We start from the raw sequence: 14102 nt of genomic DNA, 5'->3' as shown, positions 1-14102 counted from the left end.
AGACGCAGACCCAGTCTCAAGGTCTCAATGTGGGAGTGTGGCTGTTTCAACCAAACAGAGTAACAACCAAAGGCTTTGGCTGCATCTCTAAGTAAATCTGCTGTGTTTAGACGCTAACAGCGAAGGCCTCTGTCAGATGTTGTGTAACGTAGGTGCTGTCGGCTATATAGCGCTTCCTGCACCTGGTATGCAAGGACACGGAAGATATATTAAACCGTAAAGATACACATCTGCATGAGCAGGGTAGCGGAAGGTCTCCATTTCATCAACAAGTCAAGTCTAACGACTCGTAAAAAAATGAGGGTGGGTACGCCATCTGTTCTGAAACCATTTCCGAAGAATAAAGAGGGAAGATGGGTGCTTTTTACAGCAGAGTAGTGCACAATACCGTTTTTTCAAGGTGAAAGCTCCTGGACAAGGGGCTTAATCTTGAGTGCAAACAGTGAGTGTGTGCAGTGGCTGGCTGTTTAAAAGGTTGAGGCACTTAGTTAAACGGGCACACTGGAGTCAGTGTAATCAGGCGCATTAGGGAGTTAATTGCAGACAGGCTTGCGATTGATCAGCGATACTCCTTTATGCAATGTTTTTGCTCTAGTATGAAGAACGAAATGTCTGACACTGAGGCCTGATAATTAAGCCATTCATCACCCAAGCCTATTACTTCCGTCTACAAGTACCATTTAGGAACTCTCCAGATTCGCCAAATAAAATCCATTTAACTTGGATGAACAAAAAGTAGCCATCCATGAAATTATGAAGAAAATATTTTGTAATTTTTTTATTTTTTTTTTTAAATATGAGGGAAGAACAAAACACTTGGTTAAGGTATTTATGTAACAAAATTATTTGGCAAAAAAAAAAAAAGTAAACTACTGTACAGCTACCGGTTTTATTTTACTATGCAATAAAAAAAAAAAAAAGCATGGGGAAAAAAAAAGCGTACAGTAGTTGCGTCCCAAATGACACACTATACAATATGCACTTATACACTATGTACTTATGCACTATGTACTCATCCATGTAGTGCGTGAATGTATAAGGTTATTTTGTCATTTAAAAATGGAGTCCGATACCCCCTCCCCCTCTGCAACATAATTAAAGCTGCGAAAGTTGAGTGAATGAAGTGTCCAACATTCCACACTTCGTTTTTTCCGTTAATTTAGTGTATCATCCGAGTATTTAAAGTGCACTTTTTCTTTTTGTAATTTTCTGTGTGAACGCACTACTCGCACTATTTGTACTTAAAAACGTCACAGAATAGTGCATAAGTATGCGAACTGGGATGCACCTATTGACTACAACATAATCAGTTATTAATAATTAATTGGTTCTCTCTTGTTTTTGTATGTGTTCATAATTTCTTTGTATGACAGCCTGGGCAAAAATTATATCTGCACAATTTGGCATGTTTCATTGTGTTATCACAAATAAAACAATTGACTCCAAGCATAACTACGCAATATACTTACAAAATCTTTATAAAATTTTCAATAGTATTTGAATAAAGGGTGAAGATGTCCATTTTCCTAGGCCAAACATCACTTTTGGCAACTACTGTATTTGGTTTATGGCCAACATTTTATATTATAATATGAGTACTTTTATTTCAGTGCACTATATATTGTGGTCTAAATATTACGTCCAAACAGCATACTACACAATACCATAACGTTCTACGCTACACCATGATGTACTATGCTATGTCCTATGCTATAACGTGTAGTACGTCATGTCATTGTGTACGTTGCGGAAGTTAACGCTTTTTGGACATACGTCAAATGCGTACGGCTGTCGCACCGGAAGCTCGTTATTTTACTTAATAAAGTTTTAAATAAGGATATTTGTCTAACACAAATGCATCGGTTTGCTTTAGAAGGCCTTTATTAACCCCCCGGAGCTGTGTGGAGTATGTTTTATGATTAATGGATGCACTTTTTTGGACTTCAAAAACTCATCCTCCAATCACTCCCATTATAAAGCTTGGACGAGCCAGGATATTTTTAATATAACTCTGATTGTGTTTGGCTGAAAGAAGATAGTCATATACACCTAGGATGGCTTGAGGGTGAGTAAATTATGGGGTAATTTTCATTTTTGGGTAAACAATCCCTTTAATGTCTGTCTCATTTATATACCCCTTAATTTTAAATTCATAAAGGTCCATTAAGGGAACTGTGAATATATAACGGTCATCGTCTTGTAAGTACAAACATCAACTTTAGAACACATATTGTAAAATCTTCAGTCCTGGCCTGCATCTCATCAATCAGTTCAATAACAGATCGATGCAATCATATTCTGCTTGTGCAGATCTCTTTCACTAATTAATGACCTTTCAGAGGTAAAACAAAGCATTCGCCAACAACCAATGAGTCATTCCGGATTCCTTTTCCATTTCGCAATGTGATTTTTGAAGTAACCTACATTTCTGTAATGCTTATATAAGCTTGAATGTTTTTGCAAGATTTTTACTTGCTCTGATATCATTCATTATGTCACTTAAAATGACAGTTCACTATTATTTTGAGGTCAATACGTGGTTTTAAGCATTTAATAAGCAAATCTGTATGACTGGCTACAAATGCAAATGCAAAAAAACAAAAAAAACACACATTTACAGTACTCTTAAAACAATTAGAAAATAATGACTCAATTGCTACCTTTTAACAGATCATGACTAAATTTACTGTCGATGAGAAGAAACCTGTGGACCAGCAGAAACCAGGTGGTCAAGGATAAGCACAAGTGAGGTGGAGGAGATTTTGGCTAGAATGATGGAAATGAAGTGAGACCCTAGAGCGAGCCAGTTCAAAACAGCAAATGAAGTGGCCTGCTAGCAGAGCTAATAGACTGTTTCAAATTGAAAGGAACAGCAGGTGTCTAAATAGAGCGACGTGGAACATTTCCCCTCACATTCCATCTCCAGAACAAAGAGAAAAAGATACGAGCAACAAAAAGAGTCTAAAGGCCGCGCTCTGCATGGAGAAACATGCGTCTGCAGTGGAGAAGATATTTATCTATCTATAATCAATTCAATTCAATTACAGCTGCCTGTCAAACCAATGGAAACAAAGCTGGAGTCTCATGCTAATGAATTCCTGGTGGGAGACAGAAGATGCTTTCCTGCCTGAGGATGAAACATCCCTTCCTGCTGTAATAGAATATCTCGCTTTGAGGCATTCTGTGCATTGGCAATGAAAACATTAAACAATCAAAACATAAGCAGCCTCTTCTGATTTCCCTGTAAGCAGACGGCTCTCATATAGCAATTATCAGTGGATTTGGATGGAGATACAAAAACTTGTGGCAATGCTACAAAAAAAGAGGGAAAAACTAATTTGGAAGACATTGCATCATTGCAACAGACACCACTGCAGGTGCATGCAATCTTATCAGAAAATACATACAAAAGCACAGTGGAAAGCAGCAGGAAAACAAAGAGAAATGCCAAACTGGGCAAGTAAATTAGTACAGAGCATCAGTGCAAAAACACATTATGCCTATGAGTGCAAAACAACTGCTGCATGAAATCAGATCAGAGTAGCAAATAAAAGCTTAATAAAAGAATAAACAACTCTAAAAGCTAACCACATACCTCGGAAATGCCATCATCCATATTTTAAAAGAATAGTTCACCCAAGAAACTTCATTTTGTCATCAAATTAAGTCATTCTCAGTGGGGAAGAAACAAGCCACGCCCTCTATTTTTCTCATTCAATATTCCACTTCTCTCTGAAAATACGTCAGTAAAGTAAAGTCAGTCGCAACTTCCGGTTCACGGTGATTATGAATGACTTATAAGATAACTATAATTTTCTTGACAGTATGTGATCTTGTGACAACACGGAGGAACATTTGCCATCACAGCTCTAGTCTCTAGCTTCACTTACCAGACAAACCCATTTCTCTAGCTCCAACAAAACCGCCTCGGCGGATCAACAAAGCTGTATCTCTCAGAATAGAGCAGGTTATCTCCTGGGTATTCTTTCCTGAGCAAACACTTACTTTTATATCCATGATCCTTGTGTACACTCTTCAAATTTTGAAAAGATAGGCTTTTTTTTCTTCTAGAGCATTTGCTATCTTTTTGGCAATCGGTTTTATTTATTTATTTTTTGTCTCTCTGAATAGACAGATCACTGTTCCTTACTGAAAACGAAAATTTATACCTGCATCCCTCCCAAAAAAAAGTCTAGATCAAAAGCTGCTTGAGCTCAGAATAGACAAGCACGCCAGCCTCATCCATGTCTGCATGGTTTCACTGAGGTACTGCTTCCTTTCTCGAGAGGAAGTAAGCAAAGCCTCTGGCTCAGGCGGAGAGTGTTCAGTCAGTATACATCCATGATGAAATCACTCCTGTCACATGATGCAAAAGCTGAGACACTGTTCTCATTTGGTCTTTCTGGATGTTTTAAGAAAGCGAATACATGCAGATTGTGTTTTACATCATACGGGTGATGAAAAAGATTTACATCTTAAACACAAAAGGGGGAATTTGCTAAGGAACTGATAGCATTGTTTATTTACATAAACTGTACACGATAACATGACTGTGTGATATTTAAAGGGTTAGTTCACCCAAAAATGAAAATTCTGTCATTAATTACTCACCCTCATGTCCTTCGAAGCAGTGTTTTGAAATCAGCCATCACTAGATATTGTTGAAAAGTGGTTATTTTGTTTTTTTGGCGCACAAAAAGTATTCTCGTCACTTTATAACATTAAGGTTGAACCACTGTAGTCATATGAACTGTTTTAAATATGTTTTTAGTAGCTTTCTGGGTATCTGAAAGTGTTATCTTGCTGGCAATGGAGGCCTCACTGAGCCATCGGGTTTTATCAAAAATATCTTAATTTGTGTTCTGAAGATGAAGGTCTTACAGGTGTGGAACGACATGAGGGTGAGTAATTAATGACATAGGGTGACTTAACCATTTAACTAACTTACATTTTACTTTGTCTGTTTTAGTTTTACCCATGAAAATAGCTCCAAACAAAGTCAAAGCCAAATTAGCACATCTCCAGACAACACAAATTACTGGTGATCCTGGATGAGTCAGTGTTTCTGAACGAATCGGCTGAGTCAATGATTCACTCAAAGACAGTATGTGCGTTCTGTTTGACCGTAAGTGTACTGCAAAGTGGACTTCACAGGGTGTTTCGTCATCTTAAAGTTACCATGAAATCAAAACTGACAATTCTTATTTCTTTATGGAATATTGCAGTATTTATTGTGAATGATTTATCCATGCAGTTCACATCATTATTTTTATTTTTTTAATTCCCCTCCCTCTTGCAGTGACATCTCTTCTCTTCTCTGATGATGTGTTTACTGGTGTGAGGGCGGGACAACCTGTCACTCTAATGAAATCCACCAGTAGCAAACCACAACCATCCAACCATCCAATCAACTCTCCATGGTCAAAATTTGATATACATCACAATGGGGAAGGAAAGACTGTTGCGACTTCAGTTTCATGCCGAATTTAAGTGAGATTCCAATCCGAAGGGAGCGTTCAGTTCAAAGGACACGGCAAATGACATAGGGAATAGGGAAACATCATACATCACTTCACATGAAGTGAAGAGGGAAATTAATCATTGCACAGCACTCCAACACCTGAGTAGTTTGAGTAAAAATAAGGGCAATATGGAAATACATATGCTGACAGGCAGGTAGGACATCGGATCATTGCATTCGGACCGGTCAGATTTATATGAGTTATATTTACATGAATACATATGGGTATATTATATAGTACGCATGTATTACATGTGTAGCCTATATTACACAGTTTCCCCCCCCCCCCCCCCGAAATACAAAGTGACACAACCGTTCAGTAAATTATCTCCACAATATTCATTGTTTGGTTCATTGGCAATTCTTCAGGCTATATTGTTTATCATTGTGCTAATCTCAGCTCCTCATTGAGGACCCTCATCAAACTGTTTACACTCACTACAAACAAAGTACTTCCAGGAATCAGGGAAAAAGTAATTGCCCTTGCGCTATTGACTTTCATAGCTATTTACTGCATCAAATAATGCATACAATCCTCTATTCTTTCCCTTGCAAATAAGCATGGAGGTGGCGATTAGCAAAATCCTGTTGGGCCATGCAATTCTGGAAGCCAAAACCTGCATATCAGGGCTGAGTGAGGGGCGGGGGCCGCTCGTGGCCAATGACTTATGTAAGCGAGCTGGGCTTTGCTACACCAAGATGCAGCTGGATTGAATTATTGTCAAACCGGACCATTCATGAACATCTGTCAAAGGTTAGCCATAAAGGAAAATAGGCAGTTCCTGTTGAGCGGCTCCAAAGTAATCTGGGAGTAATTTAGCCAAGGGAGTCAAAAGAGTCTGAGATTTATAGGCTAGAGAACGACTCAAACCTGGCCTGGTGTTTACTGTGGGTTCCTTTGATTTTTTTCAGTCAAGGAGTGTGTTATAGTTGTTCATTGTTGCAAACATTAAAGTTTTCCTCATAATTAAAGGTTTTATTTTTATAATTAAGATAAATACAGCTAACATTTACTTATAGATATGAGACAGCAGCTGAGGGAAGGGTAGTTTGAAATGCCAGAAATGATTAAACAAACATTTCCTTGAATGGATATGATTTGTTTTTTGTTTTGTTTTTTTTAATTAAGGAATGATATTCCTATGATTGGCCATTGGTTGGACAAACAGAGAGTCCTGTCCCATACACTAACGTTCAAAATTTTGGGCTCACGTAAAATGATTTCTGAAGGATCATATGACACTGAAGAATGAAAATTCAGCTTTTCATCACAGGAATGAATTACATTTTAGAATACAGTTAGAAATGCAGTTCAATTAGAAAACAATTATTTCAAATTGTAATAATATTTCACTAATATTATTGTTTTTACTGCATTTTTTGATCAATAATATGTATTGTATATGTATTGTATTGTAATATGTAATGTATAATTTACATCTTTAACATATTTTAACTTAAATGACGCAATCAACCCAAAAAAAACCCCACATCACATAGATGAAGCACCTCCCACAGACCGAGTCATAGCATATTTACAAAAAGAAACAGCACCACATGTTCCTCAAGGCCAAACAAGTAGAATAACACATCTGGAGAACTCTTCAAGCTGTTTATCTGCTCTGTGAGGAGCGGTGGCGTGACAGCACAGGGAGAATATTGAATTTCAGTACAGAGTTGAGACAATGTCACCTCAGATGTGCTGCAGCAGGAGACAAGCACACTGTCTTTCAGGAGAAGGTTGTTATAACAGCACTGCACCAGCTAACTAGAAGCTCTGAGTCCATAATGTAGAGGCCTGTCATATCATCCCATGACATAGAGAATATCCAATGGCCGAGATAAGGAGGAAAAACATAGGTTAAACCTGGAGTACTGTGTTTTTGTAAGGCCCTAAATGCAGTTAGACTTGATTTGGATGACATCCTGATGGAAAACCTCAGGAATGTTCATGTCACTGCAGAGCCAGACACCCAAACCACTTCGGGAAAACTGCAACGCTATTTATGTTGCCTAACCAAACATCTGAGATTCAGTAAACAAGGCAAACAAAACTCCAAATCTCCAGATGAAAATTTCAGCCACTTGAACCCACTCAAATCATTCTGCACATACTAAATTAAAGTCTGCAAAAGTTTTCTCATAAATATTTATTGTAACGAAAATGTAATATACATCCTAAGAACGTTCAGTTTCACCATGTTTAGAAGAAAAATGTATTACAGCTCTCATCACTACGCAACATTTTATCGTAAGTGTTTGTAAGTGTAACTTCGTATGCTTATTCATTCTGTGCGCATTTCCTGTGATTCAGGGATGTACGCATCGAGATGTCATTTTATAACCTTTGGGTCTGCAGTGTCCTGTCATTCTCAGCTGTGAGAGATCTTCTTACTGCCTGTGGTTATCAGCCAAATATAGCACAGGATGAGAAAATGAGTTACTTTAACCAACACTTTTTCGTGTTAGTGTACCTAATGGCAACTTGAATTTAAAAACAAGCACTGCATTCATTCAATGTATTATGGAAAAGTCAAATATCTAGTGGTCGAGCCACGTTCACACATTAACAGAATACGGTTGTCAGTCATGTATTTGGCTATGTTCACACTGCAGGTAAATGTGGCCCAAATCTGATTTTTTTTGTCCACATGTGACTCATATCTGTTTTCCCCATGACGGTGTGAACAGTACAAACCACATGGAATCTGATCTTTTCAATTCCAGTTTGTGCCACTTCCATATGTGATACTAAATCCGATACAGGTCAGATGTTTTGTAATGCGACCGCAGCGTGAACAGTCATATCGGAATTCATGTGATTATTACATCACTCGAGATCAACATTCGTCACGATCCTGCGCTCATGGGAGTCAATTATTCAAATATTTTACATACCCAACATTATCAAGACAGTTGAGAAAGGTAGTCAGTAGAAGGACAGTGATGTGTCAGAACTCGACAGCCAAGCAAAACATCATAAAAGTTTCAAAACTCTGATCTCTGTTGTCACATCATTGTCTTTATTTTTCATATTGCCTGTGCATAATTTCGCTGGCTTCCGCAGCAGATCACACTATAAATAAACGCGTAATTGCTTACTTTAATGCCTTCTGTGTTCACTTCTGTATTACTTCCTGTGTGTGTTGCCAAGTCTGCGATTTTCCCACAAAATTGGGTTACTTTTTCACTGTTGCCGCGGATTATTTTGCTACTCCGTGGTTGAAGCGACCGCACTAACGCGATATTTAACCCCCAGAATGTGATTTTTACTGGGATACCCCACAGGACACGATTGTGCTAGTTTTGGACTAGTTTTGAGAAGCAATCGAGTGGATTTTGTGGTAAAAACCTGGCAACCACAGTTGTATGATCTGTTCACACTGGAAATCTGATATTGGCCACACTTAAAACAACAATGTGAACAGTCAGCTATACATAAAAATCAGATCTAAGTAAAAATCAGAATTGAGCATTAAGGATTGCAGTGTGAACGTAGCCTTTGAGTCCTTAATACGGTTACGTTCACACACAGTCCAGTAATTTACCAAACTCACAACAGTAAATTTTCTGGACTCGCAACCGCATTCTCGTAAAACAGAATCGGACTGGACAACTAGGTGTCTGTCTTGTCATACAGTCCGAGAGAGCCGTTCTGCGCTGCACAAACGCATGTCTATCGTGTTTGTTGGGTTTTTGTGTGTGGTTTCGCTTTCAGTAACTTACAGTGACGGAGATATGATGAGCATCTGAAGGTTTTGTTCTTCACACGTCAGTTTTGTGTTTTACACACAACTCAAATGCTCTGCTGTCCACGCAGATAAAAGCTGCTAATGAAAATTTGACGGATGAACTTATGGCTCGATTGGACTCTTGTATCAAATGTGATCAAACTTTTAAGTTTTACAGACATCGCCATCTTTGATATTAGCTACTTTGGTCATTGTCGCAATGGTTACTGGTAAGAGAATATGGGCTTGACTCCTGTTTCACGTTCATTTAGGACATTTCGAGACTCGCAGCTGGAAGTAAATGCGGTTGTCAATCCCAAAAACTGACAGTGTGATGAGTCTCGGCTATGCTGGATGAGCATTAATCACGTAACATGGAGAAAGTTCTTTATAATGGTTCCATTACATTTCTGACAAGTAAATTACAATCTGTTATTACTACTTCCCAGACTTACCATTTAACGTTTTTCATTCAAGTCAGTTGGTGTTAGAGGGGTTAGTCTTGTGATTTATCATCCATGTGGTTTGCCATGATTTCTGCACGGTTTGCTTGGTTCGTCCTTTTTTAGCTCATTTCCAGATAGTAACAGCACCAGCTCATTTTTGCAATAAGACTTTTAAATAAATATTACTTTCCTCCAGGGTGCTAGACTTAAGTAATATAAGATCTTTGAAAGCATCAAATGAAATGAAATGGAAATTACACCATTATGCACCATTGATTCAGTCTATCATTGAGAATTTTCTGCAATGAGATGAGCTCTACATGCCAAACATACCAGTTTAAAAGCTTTTTTCCATTAATGGAGTTATACATTCTTGAAGAAATTGACTTATAATGACACTACAAGGCTATTTCATTTAACTAATTTAATGCACAAACCAATGGGATTTACTACAAGCACAGTGCCAGTTCTCAATCCATTCCTCTCTCACAACACAGACCAAGATAATCATTAACCAAATAACACATTAAAATGATCTAATATTATGTCTGACAATAATTAAGGCTCAGTCGATGCGTAAAGACAAAAAACAATGACAAACAATAGCAAATAAGCATGACCTTTAAAAATGCAGTAATCTGATTGATAAATCAATATCACAATAGTGCATGTGATACCATCCCTTTAAATTGCATTTAAATAGGTAATTATGCTTAGAAATTATTACTGTGAATATCTGTTTATTTTGGATATGTTTGAAGCAAATACAAATGCGCAAACATGAAGGATTTCATTCTTTACACTGAAAAATATTTCCCATGAACTAGATACACGTGTCAGGGCACATGTAAAACACCCTCCGTCTTCTCTTGCCATCTTGCCATTACCCTATAATGGGATTACGCCAACTAGCAGCATCCCATAGGTGTGTGGGTTACAGTTTCAGCACTATAAGCAATGCACTGGTAACACTTTACATTGCAGTGTAGGTATTAAACATGTCATATATAAATAAAGGCTAACTAATTATTATAGCAATAATTTCATATTAAGTATGCAATTAATTGCAAATTAAGTCATGGACACTAATGTAAAGTGTGACCACGTATTTTATATTCCTATACGACAGATGTGGGCTAGTTAGTTGTAACATGCCTCTTGAATTACAAAGATTTTATCCTCAAAATTAAAATAACAGTAACATTATATTTCGCTTTATATTTTGAGTAAACAAGTAAAACATACTGGGTTACATTAAAACAAGGGTTCGAGTATAAAATGAAAGCAGATTTTAAGTATTTTTTGATTTTGATGTTTAGCATTGGAGAATTGTTCATTGTTGTGTCATCAGAATGTCACATTTTATTAAGTAGGCCTATGTTACACTCTAAAAAAAAATGCTGGGTTAAAAACAACCCAAGTTGGGTCGACAAACCCAATGGACAAACCCAGCGGTTGGGTTAAATGTTTGCCCAATGCACTGGGCAGTTTTATTTAACCCAGCTATTGTTTAAAAATGACTATATGGCTGTCTTAAAATGAACCCAAAATATGTTGGAAATTAAAAATCAGACACATAATTACTAGAGGCAACAATAATAATCAAAAGGTGAACATTTATTAATAAGCAATTTAATAAATGTTTATTGTTTAATTATTATTCATTAAACTTATTAATAAATGCTCATTTATTAAACATTAATAAATGTTCATTTCCAACATACTTTGGGTTCATTTTAAGCAAGCAATACACTAATTATTAAACAATAGTTGGGTTAAATAAAACTACCCAACTGCTGGGTTTGTCCATTTTCAACCCAACTTGGGTTGTTTTTAACCCAGCATTTTTTAGAGTGTAATTAAAATTATATTAGTTGGCCAAAACAATGTATTTTAGTCTACCTTTTACATTTTTGCTCACCTATCATTTTGTATCTCGTAATTGTTTTATTATAGCCGAAAACTCATGAAATCCTAGTCTTTAGTATGTTATATAGGCTCCCAACGTGACAACTTACCCCAGACAGTGTGACAATGCCTATAGCCCATATGGATGTATTTGTTATACAGCTTTTTTTGTGTAAAGAAGACTTTATGGTATATAACGACACAGAGAGACTGACTCTCAAAACCAAACCAATTCTGGGCAATATTCGTAGAAGCCAAATAACACTTTACTGAAACCTTTGAGAAAAATGAAAGCATGAATTATGCTGATATAAAATAATAGTGTGAGGAGATGTTGTCGGTAAGCTGATGCTTCTGTCACGGGTGTTACAGCAGCGTTGACCTTCTCAACACGCCACGGAGAATGCGCGAGGAATTTTAATACAGCGTATCATACATTTAGGGAGCACAATAGCCAGTTACTGGACTCAACACACACCGCTTCCATCCTGCATCATATAGACGCGTAGAGGACACGAAAGATGGGACAAAGTTTGGCGCAGTGATTATAATAAACGACGGGTCACGCGCACTAAACTCCCGTTACAAACGTGCGAGCAGCCCGAGAATCGGACAATGAACCGCGAGCGAGACGGTGGAGGACTCCGAATGTGACCCATGGATGCATGCATGCTTTCACACATCCTCCCGGGGTCTGACTCCAGCACACGCGGACACGCGAGACCCTCGTGCCCACCGGACACCAGCGGCTCGCGCCACCGGCTCACCACTGGACGTTTAACATGAGGATCTATTTTTGCCATCCGATGTCACAACAAATTAAGAGATCTGGATTGGGCGACGTGCCCTGTCTTTGTTCCGCTCTGCAAAGAACGTTAAATTTAGTGCCGTAGCACAAATATAATTAGGTACTAACAAATGCTACAATTTGTTAGTATTTGGATGAAGCATAATCATCATCAAAGTCATGCTTTATGCTTTAATATTCCATAAATGCACATTGTATTGTCTCTCCCCGTATCCTTATGGTATTGGGGTCTCACACACAAACACAATAAAGGTCCTCAGGTTCGTCATAAAATCACTGAAAAACACATTTTTGTTATGGCATTTTTGAGTTGAGCTAAATGGTTCAGACCTTGATTTTTCATTAGTAGTTAGGTTCTTCAGCCTTTTGGTTTCTGGGTTCATTAAAGCACCAGAACATGATGGTTTTCTAAAGAACTAGTGAATTAAAAGTTCTCCATGCAACTTTTGGTTCTGGAACCTTTTATTGTCCAGAGTTGTCTGTCTGAAGGGTGTAACTCATCAGAACCATCTGGATTTGATTTACTCAACTGGGTGGGGGTCTTGTTATGAACAGTACTTCTGACTATTCTGTAAAGCGTAGGTAAAATTTGTTACATTTATGCTTTCTATTGAAGACTTTATCCACTGCTCATGCTTGAACTTATTTGACATGGATGAAGGTGAAGAATATGCTACTAACGAACAACTTGGAACATAAGGTCAGATTTCCAAAAATGAAACAGCATACTCTAAAGAAATAAATAACTCAGTTTACTTACAAAGGAATAAGGAGCGGTATGTTGCAGACATCACGAATCCCGTATGAACTGGAAGTCCTTTAATATAATGATGATTGAAAAAACAAACAATGCGCCCCGCTTCCTTCACTGTTCTTCACACCGACTCAAGTGTTCAATCACAAAAGCTGTAGTAAAGCAGAAGTACTTGAGAAGAAAAATGGATCAGCAGTCTATTAGGAGACGAGCACAAGGACAGCATAGCTGGACATACTGAAAGACGAATCCATCATCAACGACTGGAACATCATCTCCACGTTTCCATCGGTTTCACCGTCAAATCATCAAAGTTCCCGTTCGCACTGAGGGAGGACACGCGTCTCAGGTTGCCGTTGCGCGGTGTCCTCTGTCTCTCCCTTTCTGTCTCTCTCTCTCCCTCCCTCCCTCTCTTTCTCTCTGAGTCTGTGGCCGATGCAGAAGAATGCACAGCGCGTGTGTGGATGCTGAAGGATGGAGACCTCTAGAGTCTGAAGTACACTCGCACTGTCTGGATGGAGAGGGGCAGAGCACATGTGCTCTGATGGAAGCGGATGCAAAAACCACAGTGTAAGCAGGGCCGGATTTACCTCATATTGTGGCCAGAGTTGGGCAAGTTACTTCCAAAATGTAATAGGCTACATTATATATTACTAGTTACTGTCATTTGAAAGTAATTAGTTACATTACAATATTACTGTCTCTGAATTGTAATGCGTTACACTACTTGTGCATTACTTTTGAGTTACTTTCACCAAAATAACCACAGAAGTATAAAATGCTAAAATGTAGTTTATTGCTGCTCATTATCAGTGTTGGGAGTAACGCATTACGAAAGTAATTATATTAGGCTACAGTAATATATTACTTTTTGCTGTAACGCAGTAATATAACGCATTGCTAATAAAATTTGGGTAATATTATACTCGTTACG

The 14102-nt window shown here is 37.9% G+C and overlaps 1 protein-coding gene across 1 annotated transcript in view; it reads right to left on the bottom strand.

The window, feature by feature from the left end:
- Positions 1-13709, bottom strand: part of clmpb (CXADR like membrane protein b) — a 94861-nt gene extending 81152 nt beyond the window's left edge. Inside the window, exon 1 of the mRNA XM_051870461.1 lies at positions 13175-13709. Coding sequence (XP_051726421.1) covers positions 13175-13205 — 31 coding nt within the window. The 5' untranslated portion in view covers positions 13206-13709. The remainder of the gene's footprint in view (positions 1-13174) is intronic.
- Between the last annotated feature and the right edge of the window lie 393 nt (positions 13710-14102).

The sequence above is a fragment of the Ctenopharyngodon idella genome, chromosome 18 (assembly GCF_019924925.1).
Source record: "Ctenopharyngodon idella isolate HZGC_01 chromosome 18, HZGC01, whole genome shotgun sequence".
Classification (NCBI taxonomy): domain Eukaryota; kingdom Metazoa; phylum Chordata; class Actinopteri; order Cypriniformes; family Xenocyprididae; genus Ctenopharyngodon; species Ctenopharyngodon idella.
This window is presented reverse-complemented; position numbering and strand designations above follow the sequence as displayed.